At 34.5% G+C, this 18,410-nt stretch overlaps 3 protein-coding genes across 3 annotated transcripts; all 3 read left to right on the forward strand.

The window, feature by feature from the left end:
* Positions 1-2,473: 2,473 nt before the first annotated feature.
* Positions 2,474-6,432, forward strand: LOC100257213 (uncharacterized). Its single transcript, XM_010655516.3, has 3 exons — positions 2,474-3,406; positions 5,155-5,486; positions 5,764-6,432. Exons 1-3 carry the CDS (start codon positions 2,823-2,825, stop codon positions 6,291-6,293), a joined length of 1,446 nt encoding a protein of 481 aa, XP_010653818.1. The 5' UTR covers positions 2,474-2,822; the 3' UTR covers positions 6,294-6,432.
* Positions 6,433-6,536: 104 nt separating this feature from the next.
* Positions 6,537-9,918, forward strand: LOC104880111 (putative pentatricopeptide repeat-containing protein At3g13770, mitochondrial). Its single transcript, XM_010655517.3, has 2 exons — positions 6,537-7,096; positions 7,792-9,918. Exons 1-2 carry the CDS (start codon positions 6,613-6,615, stop codon positions 9,234-9,236), a joined length of 1,929 nt encoding a protein of 642 aa, XP_010653819.1. The 5' UTR covers positions 6,537-6,612; the 3' UTR covers positions 9,237-9,918.
* A 2,198-nt stretch (positions 9,919-12,116) lies between these two features.
* Positions 12,117-12,788, forward strand: LOC100258968 (uncharacterized). The gene has a single exon (XM_002282878.5). The coding sequence runs from the start codon at positions 12,243-12,245 to the stop codon at positions 12,579-12,581; it is 339 nt and encodes a 112-aa protein (XP_002282914.1). The 5' UTR covers positions 12,117-12,242; the 3' UTR covers positions 12,582-12,788.
* The last annotated feature ends 5,622 nt before the right edge of the window (positions 12,789-18,410 follow it).

An 18,410-nucleotide genomic window follows, 5' to 3' on the forward strand; every position in this document is an offset into this window, starting at 1 on the left:
AAAAGGCCCAAGCTAGTCAGCTCATGTTGGAATGGGACCATTGGGCTGGGCTTCGCACCGCATCGAGATTATGACATATGAATGCTTGTGAATCCAGTTTTTGGTGAGGTGGGTGGAACCGATGACTAAGGAGAACGATGTTTTACCAACTCATCTAATCTAGTAAGTTCGCTTACATCCACGTTTCCCCCACACTTTTAAAACAAAATAAATAAAAATTCTTGGGTTTTGTATTAAACTATTTTTTATTCTTTTAATAAAATTAGTGAAACACTTATGAAAAATATGTTTAGCGTAAAACAGGATTCAATAATATAATAATTAATTAGATACCCAATCAAAATTTAAGATTGATACTATTTTAAATATATATATATATTTAAAGATATAAGAATATTTTATGGGTTTTGATTCACTGATTTGAAAAAAATTATAAAAAAATGATATTTTTTTATATCGGTTTTATCTTCATTCATTTAAAATATATATATTTTTCTCACAATTCGGTTTGAGATAAAAAAAAAATTAAGAAATTTTAAAAATTAAATATATAATTAAAACTAAAAATATAAAAATAAAATATTGACTTTTACTTCGTAAAATCATATTAATAAAAAATATAGATTTAAAAAATAGTTGACAATACAATGAGAGACAATACTTTTATTATAATTGTATTTAATTTTAAAATATTTTAGTTTTAATTGTATTTTTTAATTTTTAAAAGTTTTTATTGTATTGTTGATGCCAACTTATGAATTTTTCTATTCAATTTTATTAAAAAAAATTAGTGGATTTATATAATACAAAATATAAAATCATTATTGATTAAGAAATTATAAATATTTTATTTATTACTTGAGTATCTTGAAATTTTTTTCAAAATGATTTGTATATCATATTATATAATAAAAATATATTTATTTGTAAGTACTTTTATCAAATAAAAATGATAAATTAATTTTTTTGATAATTTTATTTAATATTATGATAAAGTAAAAATGATATTTTATGAAATAATTATCCAACTCATGAAAAATTCATATATTTAAAAACATTTTTAAATGAATGAATATAAAATTAATTGAAAAAATGAGTTTTGACTCACTAATATGAAAATATATGAAAAAAAATTTAATTTTTTAAAATTGGTATTATCTTCATCTATTTAACAATAATTTGAAATACATGTATTTTTTAATAAGTCATATAATTATTCCATGAAATACATCTTTTACTTCTTTTCATCGAGAACTATCAACAATTAGACTCCTCTATATAAATGTTTTCCTTCATTTCACATTATTTATTTATTATTAATATTATATGTATATTTGTCGTTTTCAGATTTTCTTGGCTACCAATAATTACATCAAGAATTATATATATATAAAAAATAAATAAATACACTATGTTACTTTTTTTTTTATGTATTTCTGTGTCATAAATAGAATATGAAGCAAAAAACAATAAAAAAAAATGCCCAAAACAATCCGTCTTTGGAATTAACCTTGACTTGACATAATGAAAAATTTTCTTAAAAAATGTAGAAAAAAATTATAAACCTTCTTCTCAACAAACTCAAACTCATCTATAATTCATTAAGGTTTCACCTATTTATAATGTTCATACTCTTCAAATTACCTCACTTTTGCTATGAGATGTTTGTTTATGGAAAAAAAAAAGTCTTAACATTTTTTATATATTTTTTATTAAAGAAAAAGAAATCCTAAATAACAAAATAATAATAATAATAATAATAATAGTAATAAATAATATCTAAAATGAAGGGAAATAATTAAGTGGATAAGTCTAAGTTGTTGATTGATGTTGATGATAAATGACATTTTAGGGAATAATTAGATTATTCATTTGAAAAGTGCAATGTATTCCAAATTATTTTTAAATAAATGAATATAATATTGATTTAAAAATTTTGAAATTTTTTTTTTTTCATATATTTTGTGAATCAAAACCCACCTTTTTTTTTTCTAATATATATTTCATTCATTTTCTATTCTATTTTATTTTTTATCTTGAGATTTTTGTTTCTATTAATTTTCCAATGTCTCTTGCTTTAAAGTATCTATCTACTCATAAAAATTTAGAATCTCCTGTTTTGCATCCTTACCGAGTGATCCCGACCACTTAATTTTTGAAAACATTTTCGAATTGTTTTAAAAAATAAAGTTTTATCTGAAAACTAAAATATAAAAATAATTTAATAATTTTTCATGTTACGATTGATGGAGGTGAGACACAAAATGAAAATGTTTTTAGATGTTATATTTATTGTTTGGTTCTAAAAAAGTATTTAAGAATGGAAAAAATGATTTTTATGTTTTCATTGGAATATAAAGTATAAAAAATTAATATAATTAAAATTGGTTAGGAGTAATATTATTTTAAATTATATAAATATATTTTCGAAAAGAAAAACAATAACCAAAATAATACAAATAAAATATTTATTAAAATAAAAATATTATGGAGTGCAATTTCAAAAATAATATTTTTTATGAAATAATATTTTTCTACTTCCCTCTAATTCTTTTGTCTTTATCACAATCTTAGATATGATGGTGTTGATGACATTTATTTTTTTATTTTTTTATTTTTTAATATTTCCAAACTTATCTTTTTCTCCTTATCCTTTCCAAACATTCTAAACCTTTATCCGATCTTAATCTAAGATGATAAGATAGAATAAAATAATTAATATTTTATAATTTTTTTTCAATATTTTTAAGGAAAAAATTGTGTAACATCATAAAAGAGCCGTAACCAACCACCGATCCGTTTCAATTCGTGAGCGTAGCAGAATGGCAGCTACGCTCTTCCACATCACGCTCTTCTTTCTCCTATTTTCCATCGTCCAATCACGGCTCTACACGTTGCCACAACCAATCATTCAACTCCCCCACCTCCCCCACCTCTTCTCTGTCGCCGACTACGGAGCCATCGGCGATGGCCTGCACTACGACACAGCCGCGATCCAGGCGACAATCGACGCCTGCCACTCCGCCGGAGGCGGCCAAATCAGGTTCCCCCCGGGGACCTATCTCACCGCCACGGTCTACATCAAATCCGGGGTGTACCTGGTGGTGGAAGAAGGCGCGAAGATACTAGGCGGCACGAAGCTGGAGGACTATCCGGAGGAGAGCAGGCGGTGGTACGTGTTGTTGGCGGAAAACGCGACGGATGTGGGGATAACGGGCGGAGGAGTGATCGATGGACATGGAATGAAGTTCGTGAAGAGGTTTGAGGAGGCGAAGAATGTGATGGTGAGTTGGAACGAGACTGGAGCTTGCTTGGGAGATGAGTGTAGGCCGAGACTCGTAGGATTTCTTGGTTGCAGGAATGTTAGGGTTTGGAATATCCGCTTGAATGAACCGGCCTACTGGTGGTGCGTAGTACACCCCCCCTCTCTCTCTCTCTCTCTCTCTCAGTCTCCGTTATCTGACTTTTGCCAACTTGCACTTTTCTTTTTCTTTTTTTGCATTTTCATCCTCTTTATTATTTTATGCCTTCGATAACACATTAAAAAAAGCTAAATTTATTTTATACCAAATGACTAACAATTAAATTTTAAAATTAAAACAATACATATCAGTTAAAAATATAATAAGTTATCAAAATTTGAAAATTTATATAGAAATGAATAGATCTAAATTTATATAGAAATGCGATGCACTGAAAGTAGGACACAATAATGGAAACGTGAGGATTTAGGATTCCAATTATGGAGGGCATCGTGTCAGAGAGTGTGGTGGATGAGTATGGGTTACTAGTCACTTCTGACATAACAGATTGTGACTCAAAGTTGGATCCACTTTGATTAGGAAAATCGCTGGAAGTGAGTGACACGTGGCGTGCAGGCAGTTGGTTTTTGGAAGGAGGCAACTGTCATTTTGCTGATAGCGAGCACCATCTTGATTCAGTGCTCCACATACCTTTTAGAATAAGAAATCTGCAATTTATTTTTTATTTTTCACGTTTAGAAATAATTTTAAACAAAGAGTCAACACCCTGTTGCTAATATTTTTTATTCTAACATTTATTTTAAAAATTAGATAATATTCAACTTTTGCATTTATTATTTTTAAATTTAGAGATACAAAATAAATAAAATCAAGATATAAAGATATAAATAAATAAATTTAGGTATAAATAATGTGATATAAAAAGGGGAACGCCTCAATACCTCAATTGAAAGCCATAAGAGTGTGTCATCATTAAACTGTTAAGACCAAGGGAAGCCACAATAAAGAAGAGGAACATTATTTGCATCCCTTCCTAGCTATTTGTGAGCGCACTGCTTAGTTTGGGAATGTGTGCTTGATCTCTAAATCTTGGAATCTACCCACAGCCTCATTATTACATTCCTGAACATGGGTGTCCTGTTAGTGATGGTAACCGCATTAGCATCCAATTCAAATAGTGAAAACTATTGGATCCATTGCAGCTTCTTCTTTGCATAGGGACTTGTACCAGTGTATGCAACATATTTTCTTCTTGAAAAATATCTGGTCCAATCATCCAGGTTTCAACTGCAATCTTTAACACTACCCTTTTGGGCCTACTTTTCCCTTGTGGATCCATGGAACTGTAGGAGTTACTGGTTTATGTGTTCCATGTTTATTTGGCTTGGGTTTCTCTTTGCTTGGTAGTTAGTAGAGATCCAATCCCAGGCCTGGACCCAAAGGAGGGACTCGATAAATGCCAGACATGTTTCCCACAACCAATCCCATTTGATAAAAGTCATCACAGGTAGAGCCATGGGAGTAGTTCAGAGTTCACAGTTTCATTAAGCTAAGAAATCCTCTGATTTTTACAGGAGCTCAAGTCAGACATGCTTGACCATGGCCAAAACATTGCTGCTGTATGGCAGTCATATAGTGAGTAACCATATCAGTAGGAATCCAGATCATATCTCCCCAAAGTAGTTTGCATTAATTCTAGGTTTGCTTCCTTTTAATGTAAGGGCTCAAGACATTGATATAACTGATCCAAAAGAGCAATTTTTTTCAGTTGTTTTCATAGAAAAATGGTACAATTGAATTAGATTTATTGCCTATAATCTATTTTCAGTTGTTTGTCCATGTTTTTTTTCCTTCTATCCATGCATCTGATAAATCGATTTTCTAATTGCAGCCTGCACTTGGTAGGGTGTAATAACACATCAATTCATGATGTTTCCATTTATGGAGACTTCAATACCCCAAACAATGATGGGATAGATATAGAGGATTCAAATAACACAGTCATCACTAGATGCAGCATTAGCACAGGAGATGACTCCATCTGTCCAAAGACATCCAATGGTCCACTCTATAACTTAACGGTCACAAACTGTTGGCTTCGAAGTAGATCCTCAGCAATCAAACTTGGCAGTGGTAGTTTTTATGATTTCAAGGGTCTGGTGTTTGACAATATCACCATTGATGATTCCCATAGAGGACTTGGAATGCAGATACGTGATGGAGGTAACAGCATTTTGGTTCCCTTTTCCCTCAGATGATTAGTTTTTCTGTGTTGAATTCTCCATTCACGCTATGTTAAAACAGAAATTGTACTTGAAATTCCCTCAATATTTATGTTTTTTATTTCCTCCTAATCCAACATTTCCTGAAAAATACACCTGTTGTACACACCTATTGTCAATATCTTTCAATGTAGATTAACAGGCAGAAGCATCTTTAGAGAGGCGATCAATTGAAATCTCTATGATCTGTTTTCAGCTAATTATTAACCTTGGTGTAGGAGATGTTAGTGATGTTACCTTCTCCAACATGAACATCAAAACTAGATACTACGAGCCAGTATTATGGTGGGGAAGAGCAGAGCCAATCTACATCACAACCTGCCCACGAGACTCCAACTCAAAAGAAGGTTCCATCTCAAACATACGCTTTATCAACATCTCTGCAACTTCTGAAAATGGCGTCTTCTTGTCGGGTTCCAAAGCTGGACTCCTCAGCAACTTGAGATTCCAGAATGTGAATTTCACTTACAGAAGATGGACCAATTTTCCAGATGATTTAGTAGACTACAGACCAGGATGCCGGGGACTTGTCAAACACAGCCCAGCCGGTATGATCATGGAACACATTGATGGTTTGGAGCTGGAAAACGTTAATATGAGATGGTCTGGTGTTATCCAAAACAAGAGGTGGAACAACCCTCTAGACTTCCTGCCTTCAACTGTGAATAACATTTCTTTCCTTAATTTCCAATCTGGTTCCGATTCAGTGAGGGAGATCAGAGCCCCGAGGGAAGGATCTATAGTTTAAAGCTATTCTCAGCTTCAATTTTTTGTGAAGTATAGTCAGTGGTGCTTTCATTTCACTGTACAGGGCAGATTCTGCTTGTGTACTGATCCAAGTTGAAAACATTTTGTGTTGTATAAATAAATGATTTTGTTTTTCAAAATTATTTAGTGAGATGATTTTAGAATATAATGTCTTTACTAAATTTAAAAACATTTATGACAGGCAAGCCTCTTATTGCTCCAAGCTAAAAAACCTTTCATTTAGACTGTTGAGAGTGTGCCCAGACAAGTGCTAGGCATAGTTCCCCGAGCAAGTTAATCAACTCTCGGTGGAAGAGAAAATGATCTGGAAAATCACCAGCTTGATTTTCCATCGTCCCAAACAAGTGCTTTCTTCCATCTCCAACCCATTTAGCCGCCAACGAATCCTCCTCTCCACATTCCCGGCAAATTCACCAGATTTGAAAACCTTATGCTCCAACCGTCAACTAAAAGAGGCCCTGTTGGAAATGGGCATTCAAGGCCTTGAAGTGGAGTTTCAAGGCTACGATTCAGTCTTAACTGAGTGTATAAGCCAAACAGCCATTAGAGAAGGCCAAAGGGTCCATGCCCATATGATCAAAACCTGTTATGAACCGCCTGTGTACCTTAGGACTAGGTTGATTGTTTTGTATAATAAGTGTCGGTGTTTAGGTGATGCAAGGCGGGTGCTCGATGAAATGCCGGAAAGGAATGTAGTCTCTTGGACTGCGATGATCTCAGGTTATTCTCAGAGGGGTTATGCCTCAGAAGCCTTGCATCTTTTTGTAGAGATGCTAATGTCAGGTACTTTTTCCCTTTTTTTTTTTTTTTTTTCTTTTTTAATTTTTTTATTTTATGTTCCATTTATGATGCGCGATATGTTGGAGGAAATATCAGTGCAAGTGTGGAAGAAGAATAACATGATTTCTTCTTTCCATTTGGAAAAATGATAAGAACTTGTCAAAATAATGACTTTTTTTCTTTCTCTACGAGGGCCTGATATTAATAGTCCATCAATTGGATGAGCATTTTTCTTAGCAAAATAATTGTAACTGGATTCATAAACCAGTCCCAAGTGGAGATTAATTGAATCATTATATTTAGTAGCTGGACATATTATAAAAATATGTGGGGTATTTGTCAACCACAGGGAATGGTTCCATTTTTTTTTCTGCATATCATAAAATTCTATATAAAGTGGTGTTAGACCTACAATAAGAACACTTCTGCAATCTAGAAGTGGTTATTATTGTTTGTATTAAGTGGAGACATTTTACAACTGCTATTAGATAGTTGTGTCTGCTATGGCAAGAGAAATGGAATGATTCTATTTCCATGGATTTTCAGAATCCCTCCTTGAGTATAACTAAAAGTCCATGAGGTAATCTTAGATGGGCAAGGTTGATTTTTTTTTTGGTTCCTGCTATATATACATCAAAACTTGTTTGTCATTGCTATTATGGTTTCTAAGTCCAGATTGTAACATGGAATGATTGCAGGTACAGCCCCTAATGAGTTCACTTTTGCAACGGTGCTTACTTCTTGTACAAGCAGTTCTGGGTTTCAGCTAGGAAGGCAAATCCACTCTCTCGTTATCAAGACCAGTTTTGAATCACATATATTTGTTGGGAGCTCACTTCTGGACATGTATGCGAAAGCTGGTAAGATTTGTGAAGCTCGTCGAGTTTTTGATGGTTTGCCAGAAAGGGATGTTGTTTCTTGTACTGCTATAATCTCAGGCTATGCACAGCTGGGTCTTGATGAAGAGGCATTAGATTTATTCCGTAGATTGCAGAGGGAGGGAATGAGGTCAAATTATGTTACTTATGCTAGTGTTTTAACTGCATTATCTGGACTTGCTGCATTGGATCACGGCAGACAAGTTCACAGTCATGTTCTTCGGGCCAAACTGCCCTTCTATGTGGTTCTTCAGAATTCTCTGATCGATATGTACTCAAAATGTGGAAGCCTCACATACTCAAGAAGGATCTTTGATAGCATGCCCGAGAGAACTGTCATCTCATGGAATGCCATGCTTGTGGGATATAGCAAACATGGTCTGGGAAGAGAGGCTGTTGAGCTTTTCAAATTGATGAAGGAAGAAAATAAAGTCAAACCTGATAGCGTCACTTTTTTGGCTGTTCTATCTGGTTGCAGCCATGGAGGGATGGAAGATAGAGGGCTTGAAATTTTTTATGAGATGGTGAACCAGAAAGATGGATTTGAGCCAGAGATTGAGCATTATGGGTGTGTTGTTGATTTGTTTGGGCGTGCAGGCCGCGTGGAAGAGGCTTTTGAATTTATCAAAAAGATGCCTTTTGAGCCAACTGCTGCTATTTGGGGTTCACTTTTAGGTGCTTGTAGGGTTCACCAGAATGTTCACATTGGGGAATTTGTGGCTCGTCGACTCTTAGAAATTGAGTCTGAAAATGCTGGGAATTATGTTATTCTTTCCAATTTGTATGCTTCTGCAGGGAGATGGGACGATGTAAGAACGGTCAGGGAGTTGATGAAGGAGAAGGCTGTGATAAAGGAGCCTGGGAGAAGTTGGATTGAGCTTGATCAAACTCTTCATACTTTTCATGCAAGTGATCGATCCCATCCAAGAAAGGAAGAGGTATTTGCCAAGGTGAGGGAGTTATCAATCAAGATCAAGGAAGCTGGTTATGTTCCTGAATTGAGTTGTGTTTTGTATGATGTGGATGATGAACAGAAGGAAAAAATACTCCAAGGTCACAGTGAAAAACTGGCATTAGCTTTTGGGCTGATTTGTACACCTGGAGGAACACCAGTCCGGATCATAAAAAACCTTCGGATTTGTGTTGATTGCCACAATTTTGCCAAGTTTTTGTCAAGGGTTTATGGTAGAGAAGTGTCTTTGAGGGATAAGAACCGCTTCCATCATATCGTTGGAGGAACCTGTTCTTGTGGAGATTACTGGTGAGCTTTGACGATTCTTTGACAGGTGAATCTTCTCTGTTTGTACATTAGTTTCTGGTTTCAGCATATCACATTATTGTTTCCTATAGATTATGAGATGAGCAGACAAACCATATCTCTGAAACAGCAAGATGGAACTCAATATACTGACATATGCCATGAGAAATGAGTTGTCTTCAATAACAAAGAGTTACCAAGTGGAGAAGCTTTCAGATTCTTTCTGATTGGAGAAATTTGGTTTTGATGAATATAAGACACATAAGACAAACTGCAGTTTCCTGGTGAGAAGATTCTAAACTGGACCTTGAGGCAGTAAAGGGTGATTAAGATCATCCTGCTGCAGATGATTTTTCTTGTTTCTAATGCAAGGTTTTCTGAGAAAACTCCATGATCTTGGCTTGATCATTGCAGCAACTTGGAAGCCCAGACATCAGTTTTGCAGATAAAGATATGAAGAGCAGCATAATTATGTTGATGCAGGCTAGATTTTTTGTTTTCTCTAAATTTCCCAGCATCCAAGCATTTTTAAAATACTGAGCTTTTGTGTAGGATCCCAGTGGAAATGGTTGGGAATGTTAGCGGTTAGAGGAGAAGTAGAACGAAATCAGTATGATATGATCTTGTAGGCAGTGAATTCTGTCAAAATTTGAAATTTCAAATAAAATTGCTCTATAACAATTATAAAACATTAAGAGTATATTTGGTTCAAGAAAATTTGAGTCAATGGAAAAAAAAAGAAAGAGAAAATTAGTAGAAAAGAACAAATAGAGAAAAATAAAAATTGATTTAGACTATATTTGGTTTTTGTAAAAATTTATATATTTTAAATTATTTAATTTTTATATAGAAGAGTTAAAAAAGAAATGAGTTTAAAGTATTATATACCAATAATTTGTTAACTTTAAATATATTTTTTACTTCCCTTCTATTTTTCTTTACTTTTATTTTTCCTCTCTATTTTTTTCCCTAATCTTTTCCCTTAAATTTTTCAAAAATAAAACATAGTTTTTTTATATGTTATTATAACTTTTTTATTTATTTATAATTTAAAAATATGTAATTTTTTAATTAATTTTAAATAAATTTTAATTTATTTTTATATATTTTTGTTAGTATAATCTAGAGAAAATCATTTTTCTTAATATATTTTTTTTGAAGCTAAACATAACCTAGGAGTTTTCTATTGGTTTTTCCTTGATACTATCGGGGATGTAATTAATTTAATAATTTAATATGATGAAATAATTTAATTTAAAGAATTAAATATATTTAATAAAATAATTTAATATTATAACTCACAGAATAAATCATCTTTTCTAAATTCCAAATATTTTTTTCTTTTTTCTTGCTTCTCTCTAAACATCTCTATTTAATATCAATCAATTAAACATAAATATATAAATTTAATAGTTTTAAAAAAACTTTTAAAAAATAAAAACTAATAAGGTCAAGTATTTATTTTTCTAGTTAGAGACTAGCGTATTGGGGCTAACATTGGATTCGCTCGAGGAATTACTGGTTTAGTTAAATATCTAATACATTTTTAGATTGAAGAAGTCATTTTTTGATAAGAGACTATGAGTTTTTGTGGTTTGCATGCGTCCTAGTTAGAACTTTTAAGGGCCAATGTAATTCATTACATTGAATTTACATTATAGGCGAAAAAATTATCATCTCCATGAATTTAAATCTTGAGTTATTGCGAAAAAAAATAAAAATGAAACAATGATATTATGGAAGTAAATATTGTGGCACACCTTTAGCCAATTTGATTTGATGGAGGGATAAACTAGTGGCTCTTTCATTGTGTAGACAAGGTTGGTTAGATTAACCCTTTTTTTTTTTGTATATTATATATTCACCTATGCCGCTTTCTTGATTGCCTCCACATCACGCAAATTTAGTTAATTATTATTATTTTTTAATGTGTTGTATTTACTATAATCTCATTTCTTTCTATGGAGAAGGGGTTCTATTTATAGTAATATTGATCATTTATTCGACGTCAAAGACATTTGGAATTTCATTTCTAATGACACTTTTTTAGTTAGGGATAAGAATGTGGTAAATTATTTCATATATTTTGATATTGAAAATTCGATGTTTGAGATTGATAACAATCAATCTTTTCAGAGTGAATTAGAATGTTTTTTATTTTTATTTATTTTTTTTTTTATAGTTATCGAAATGCTAGTTATCTGAATAATGTATTTAAGAGTAATCATCCCCACTATGATAGTTATATGCATAATACTAAATATAGTTGAAATAAGTACATTCAAATAGATATAAGGTTTTATTTAGTACACGAAAATGCATATCATGATTCTTTTATCTATCAATAATTGCAAGCATTGCAAATGTAAGAAGTAGACAATTATCTTGACAATAATGAGTCAAACTAGTATTTGTAGTGAATCCCCGTGTTAAGTAGTTATGTATTATAATAGTAGTTATGTATTATGATAGGAACTCCAATTCTCCGATAAATATAACCTTTTTAAGCGTTATTAGACTTAAAATAGTTTTATACTTTCCATTAAATTAACTTAAGAATATTGAATTCTCATCCTCATCCAACACAACTTTAAAAAAATGCATGATGCGATTTTTAGAATTTGATAAACTTAAATGATATTTATTATTAGAAGAAGGGGCCCAAATGATTTAAAAATTATTATTTTTTTAATATCTTAGTTTTTTAATTAATTTTTAAAAATCATTATACTTTTAACATAAGTTTGTAACAGTTTTTATCTTTTGTATAAAAATTGCTATTTTTTTATTTTTAAAAACTTAAAACAGAAAGTATTAAAAAGTTCATTTTTACAAATATTTTTCTTATTTGAAACGACGTCGTTTCAGAAATTTAAATGTCCGCAAGAAGGAGGAGGATAATTAAATAGATCCTAACTAGCTGCTCCTCAGAAACGACGCCGTCTTGATCTGACTGCAACTCCAGACATTTGCCCTCGCTCTGTGTCTACTTTCTCATCGACCAAACATCGAAATGCCTTCTGCTAAACCCTTCACCTCAGCCGCGGGCGCCCTCCGAAACCGCCTTCTCCCCAGCCTCCGCACAAGAGGCGGTGGCGAATCAGGCCCAAGTCGGTGGACAAGCCCCGGCCATCAGGATCGCCCGAATGGCTACCTATTCAACCGGACTCCGCTACCACCCGGACAGACGCGACAATGGGAAGATTGGGAACTTCCTTGCTACGTCACCTCATTCCTCACTGTCATCATCCTTGGCGTTGGCCTCAGTGCCAAGCCCGATCTCACCATCGAAACTTGGGCTCACCAGAAAGCTCTTGAACGCCTCGCTTCCGAGTCATCTGGATCCGAGTGATTTCAAATCGGGGCTCGGATAATTGGGCTTTCCCCACTCCATCGATGGGCTGGTCATGGTGATTATGTTGATATGATGTGGTTCAATAAGGGTTTCAACTCTTGAAAATTTGGTACCTTTTAGAGATTTGTTTCTGTATTTTTACTGTTAACTTTTGGATTCTTTCAAGAATCCTGTTTCAAGAGGTTTAAGATTTTCTTGATTGAATTTACGGGTTTGTTATCTTTGTTTGGTTTTGGGAAAAGCTAGGAAAATTACAAGGGAAGAAATTTGAATCCTAATCCAACTCTGCCTAATGCGCTGATTCGATCATTTAGCTTAGCTGGGTTGATATGGTGTGGTTCGGGAAAATCCTCACTCTTGAATTAACCGTGTTAAAGCTCAATTGCTGCATTTTTAGTGTTAATTTGGGTGCTTGAAATGAGAAATATAAATATCTCTTGACCTCGATTGATCGGGGTTTTGTTGGGCCTTTTTTTTTGTTGCCGAGAAAAAGTTACGGAAAAATTGGGAATGAAAGACAGGAAACCTCCACTGAGATGTACTGCATACCAGGTCTAGTTAGTTTTCTGTGTTCAAATGTTGCAGTGATTTGTGATCTAGGAAGGGCTTACTGACCTGCCCTTTTGGGTTTTCAGTTACTTGTTAAACTAATTCAATGAGGTCCTAACTGTTACTGCAATCTTCTCTTTCAACTTGGATGTTTGACATGATAATACATGGAGAATTTTGTTGTGCTCCTGGCTCAATTTTATGTTTGGATGACAATAGAATGTTGGATTGGTTGAAAAATTGAAAATTAGACATCAAAATCAATTTCTTTAGGCATTAGTTATTTTATTTAAATGGACATTGGGCATGATAACTCCTTGAGAGATTTACAGCCATATTATCTCAACTTATGGCCATTTTCTACTGGGTTGTGGGTAGTACTAGCAAGTTTATGACAATTGTATTATATTTGTTTTTGATTTCATAAAAATAAAAAATGGGGTTGCTGAAGCTTATTCACCCATTAATGATCCTTAGTGTTTCAAACTTTGATGTTTTTCCCATTGAGGATTTCTTATATAGTTTATAACAGGCTTGACAGAAATGTCTTCCTCAATTTTGTGTTGCTAGTAGGCTGTTAAATGACATCAAGAAACTCAGTTTATCACCTGGGTGATCTCTAGGTTACATCATGAAGGTTACCTATTGTCAAAACCACAATCATGCAGATAAGCTTGCATTTATGAATAGAAGTTGAAAAACCTATAATGATGTATTGTACACTTCCACCTAATAACAATGAAGGTGTGGAGTCTGTGGACTTGTGATTAAGGTAGCACTCTTGCAAACGGGATTATATCCTACATGATTGCAAGAAGTAGGAGCAAGTTTGTGACACTTGTATTCTGAACTAGTAACAAAGGCAGTGTAGATGTAAGGACAAAGAATGATGTGCCCTTGCGTGATAGTGTTTTCTATGTATTGTAGTTGTCCATGACACCATGTATTAGAGTTGTATCACATAGCAAGGAACTTTATGTCGCAAGAACTTCATTTCTTCCACTGTTTTGGACTTTGTGAGAGATGAGGTTTTCTACATGATTGTAGGCGGTATGATAAATTAGGAATGAGGGTTTAGATGACTTATTTGAGTTGGTTGCTTATGTGGTTCAAGGCCATTTCAAGTTTAAGAATCAATTTGGACAAAAGTGAGTTAATTCTTGTGGGGAGTGTGGATAATTTAGATGACTTGGCCTTGGATTGAGTTGTGAGGTGGGTGTTCTTCCTTCCCCTTACTTGAGTCTTCCTTTGGAGGTCCTTTTTAAATCTATGACAGCTTGGGATAGGGTGGAGGAAAGGTTTCGCAAAAGGCTAATCATGTGGGAAAGACAGTATATCTCAAAAGGAGGGAGACTTACTTTGATTCGTAACACTCTTTCCAGTTTAGAAGGATTTTTTTTTGTGGGGTGATGGGGCACTTGTGCAAAAACCACGCTTAGTAAGGTGGATGACAGTCTATTCAGGTAAAAAAGGAAAGAAGAGGGAGGGGGGGGGGGGGGGGTTTGGTTGGTTTGGGCGTAAAGTGTATTTTAGTGATGAACAAAGTTATCCTTTGTAAGTAAAGTTGGCACTTTGCCAATGAAAGAGTGGCGTTTTGGAAGCAAGTTATTAGCCAGAAGTATGGTGAATATGAAAGAGGTGGCGTTCTTGTGAGGGATAGGCATGGTGTTGGCCTTTGGGAAACCATAAGAAAGGATTGTGGTCTTTTGAATAGTAGAATATTTTTCTTAGTGGACAATGGTCAAATAGTAAGATTTTGAAAGGACAAGTGTTGTGGAGACAAATTGCTATGTATTTCCATCCTCTCCTTATTTGCCCTAGTTGCTTCTAAAGAAGCGTGGGTAACAGACGCTTGGAACTCAACAGTTGAAGGGGGTTGGATAAGCTCCTCGCTTCTCTAGGCCATTTAATGATTGGGAGGTGGAAAGTGCAGAGCGTTTTTTCCTGAAACTTCAAGACAAAAGGATGTATAGACAACTGAATGATTGGGAGCTGGAATCCTTGGTTTATTAGACAACTGAATGATTGGGAGTTAGAGGAGGTAGGCATCTTTTTTGAGAGGCTGTATGATCATGCTATTTCTATGGATACTGAGGATTCGGTGAAGTGGGTTGACACAAAGAGTGGTATTTTTTCTGTTAGGTCCTTCTACTCCTCCTTGGCTAGTAGGGGAGTGGATCATTTCCCTCACAGTAGAGTCTGGAACTCCTAGGTCCCTGTTAGAGTCAACTTCTTTGCTTGGGAGGCAACTTGGGCTAAGATATTGACTCTAGATCAGCTCAAAAAGAGGGGGTGGAAGATGCCTAATAGATGCTACATGTGCAAAGAGGAAGAAGAAACAAGTGTTCATATTCTTTTTCATTGCCTGGAATCTTGTATACTGTGGCAGCTCATTTTTGCTTGTTTGGTGTTCATTGGGTGATGCACTCTTTGATGAGAGGTTTACTCTTGAGTTGGGGAGGCTTTCGTGTTGGTAGAAAAAGGAAAAAGGCTTGGAAGGTTGCTTCGTTATGCCTTTTTTGGTCTATTTGGAGGGAAAGAAATATGAAAGCCTTTGAGAATTGTGAATGTTCAGATCATTCTTTAAAAAGTTCTTTTTTTGTATCTATTTTGGGATTGGGTAAGATTGTATATTGGGGAGAGCTCCTTGTCGATGCTTGATTTTGTAGATTGGTTAGGAGCTCTGTAAGGTGCGGTTGTTTTTGTGTGTCTGCTCCTTTTTTTTTTGTTTCTTTGTATACATTGTGTATACTTTTTTAATACAATTACTTTTACCTATCAAAAAAAAGGGATAAGGAAGATAGGGTGGTTTGAACGGATTCGAAGAGCAATAAGTTTTTCAATCAAATCCCTTTATTTCACTTTGGAGCCTGGTGACCCGTTAGTGTTCCTGTAGAGCATCATCTGGAGTTTTTGTGTGCCACCTAAGGTAGTTTTTTCGCTTAGGAGGCAACATGGGGGAAAGCCTTAACTTTGGATCAAGTCCACATGAGGGGGTTTTCTTTGACCAATAGATGTTTTCTTTGCCATTCTAAAAAAGAAACCGTTGATCACATTTTGGTCTACTGTGCAAAGACAAGGATTCTGTGTCAGCTGTTTTTTACTCTCTTTGGAGTGTCATGGGTTCTTTCATCTTCAGTTAAAGATGCACTCCCTTGGTGGCATGGGTCATTCTTGAGTAAAGTTCCCAAAAAGCCTTGGAAGGTTGCCTCATTATATATCTTTTGGACTGTTTGGAAGGAAAGGAACATGCTAGCTTTTGATAATACAAAGCTTTTGGTCCAAAAGATGAAAAACTGTTTTGTTTGTAATTTATGGTCTTGGTATAGGATGTCTATAGATGTGGGCCCTATGTCTCTTTTAAGCTTTATTGATTGGCTAGGTTCTAAGTGAGGGCAGGTGTTGTTTTTTGTTCTCTCCCTCCCCCGCTTGGTTGAGCCTTTTGGCAGCCGGTGTATGCTTCCTCTATACTTTGGGAAGCTGTTTTGGCGTTTCCTTTCCTTTTCATATGTACCCTTTGTTTTACCTATCAAAAAAATGAATTAGGAAAGAAGGCAATGGTGATGCAAGGGCAAGGAAGCATGCACCGCTGTGTGAAAGTGTGTTATACATATTATAGTTTTCCATGTATTAGCGTTGTATCACATAATTTATTTTTTATTTTTTACCCACTGCTATGGATTTTGTAAAAATAACAATTGCAGTTGCTGAAGCTCATTTACCATTTTATGATCCTCTGTTTACTTATTTTCTGCCACTATGCACATAGAAGATTCCTTACATACTACCCTAACAGGCTTGAAAATTTTTCTCACTTGCTAGATTTGTATTGCTTGTAGGCTGTTAAATCATGGTGAGAAACTCAGTTAATCACCAGGGTGATTTATAGGTCATCTTGGAAATGTTACCATGTGTTAAAATGACAATCATGCAAATGAGCCTGTAGTGAACCTGACATTGATGTATAGACATCCTAATACATATAATAGAGCACTGTGGACTTCTATCTTATATGATCAATGCATGATTCTTGGAAATGAGGCAGGACTTTGTGAATCAAGCAACTTATTCCTCACATATTCCAGACAACCGGTTTGCTACTCATTATTTTGTTTACCCTTGTATCCTTGTTTGCCTTTTAGGAATGCATGCATAGGCTGCAAGCTTATTGTGCATTTCAATGTGGAGTTGTTTCTTTATAGTATCCCTCTTTTACTGTTTATTCTAAATGGATTGACACATAAGGATGTTTTATGTTGCTTGTATTATGGCTAGTATTTCTCAACTTGGTTATCAAGTTCAATTTTTCCACTCTCAATGACACTTGCAGTTGTTTGTGTCTAAATTTCAGAAAGGTGTCACATCCTGCATCAATTACCATTGTCAAAGTATTGTATTTTGTCTTTCATTTTTTCATGTCTTGTTTCCAATGACAAGACGGACAAGCTCATTTCTAAGGATAGCTTGATTTGGATGATGGTATTTAGGGTGCATTTTATGGTTGAAATATCCTGCTGTTGTATGTAATGTCATGCTGCTGTCACAATGCAGTTGGTCTTTATAGATTAAACCTTAGCGTATGTCAAACTGATTGGATTTTAGGAGGGAAAGAAAGGCGAATATATCAAATTGTTGGATTACCATGTGATAGACTTAAATGATGAATTTGTACGAGCTACCTGGTGTTCTGAATTTGTTCTCTTGTTTGGTAAAAACTTGATGTGCAAACTGCTGTCAGTGCTGAGATTAGCATTGTTGACTGGACTGTGGCCATAAATGAATTTTGGGATGGATAGATGTATGACACTTTGTGGATTTGATTGAGTAGTTTAGTATGTTTCTTGTTTTTTTGTTTATGCTTTGTGGCTTTTTTTTTTGGGAAGGGGGGGGTGGGGTTGGTCATAAGCTGGTCCTTTTACTTTCAAAGTAGCCTTTTGAATTAGGTGTGATTTAAATTAAGAGGCTACTGTATCGGGGTTGGATGCTCGTAAGGTAACTAGGAATGGGACTATTATGCCCAGCAGGGTCTTTGTACCTGCAGAGATCTGGAAATCCCAAATTCGTGGTCTGGTGAACTATGGCTTTGGAGGTCTGATCATTAGTGATCAACAGAAATTAGATGTTTTTTAAACATTTACAGTGCAATGAATGGCTTTTCCTTCAGTCTTGTTTGGATACCTTTCGGTCTGATGAAGATTCAACAATCCTTTGCCATTCATTCCTTTTGAGAAGAGAAGAGAAATAATGCTGGAACGTTTTGAATAGTTTGTATACTAT

The sequence above is a fragment of the Vitis vinifera genome, chromosome 8 (assembly GCF_030704535.1).
Source record: "Vitis vinifera cultivar Pinot Noir 40024 chromosome 8, ASM3070453v1".
Lineage (NCBI taxonomy): Eukaryota > Viridiplantae > Streptophyta > Magnoliopsida > Vitales > Vitaceae > Vitis > Vitis vinifera.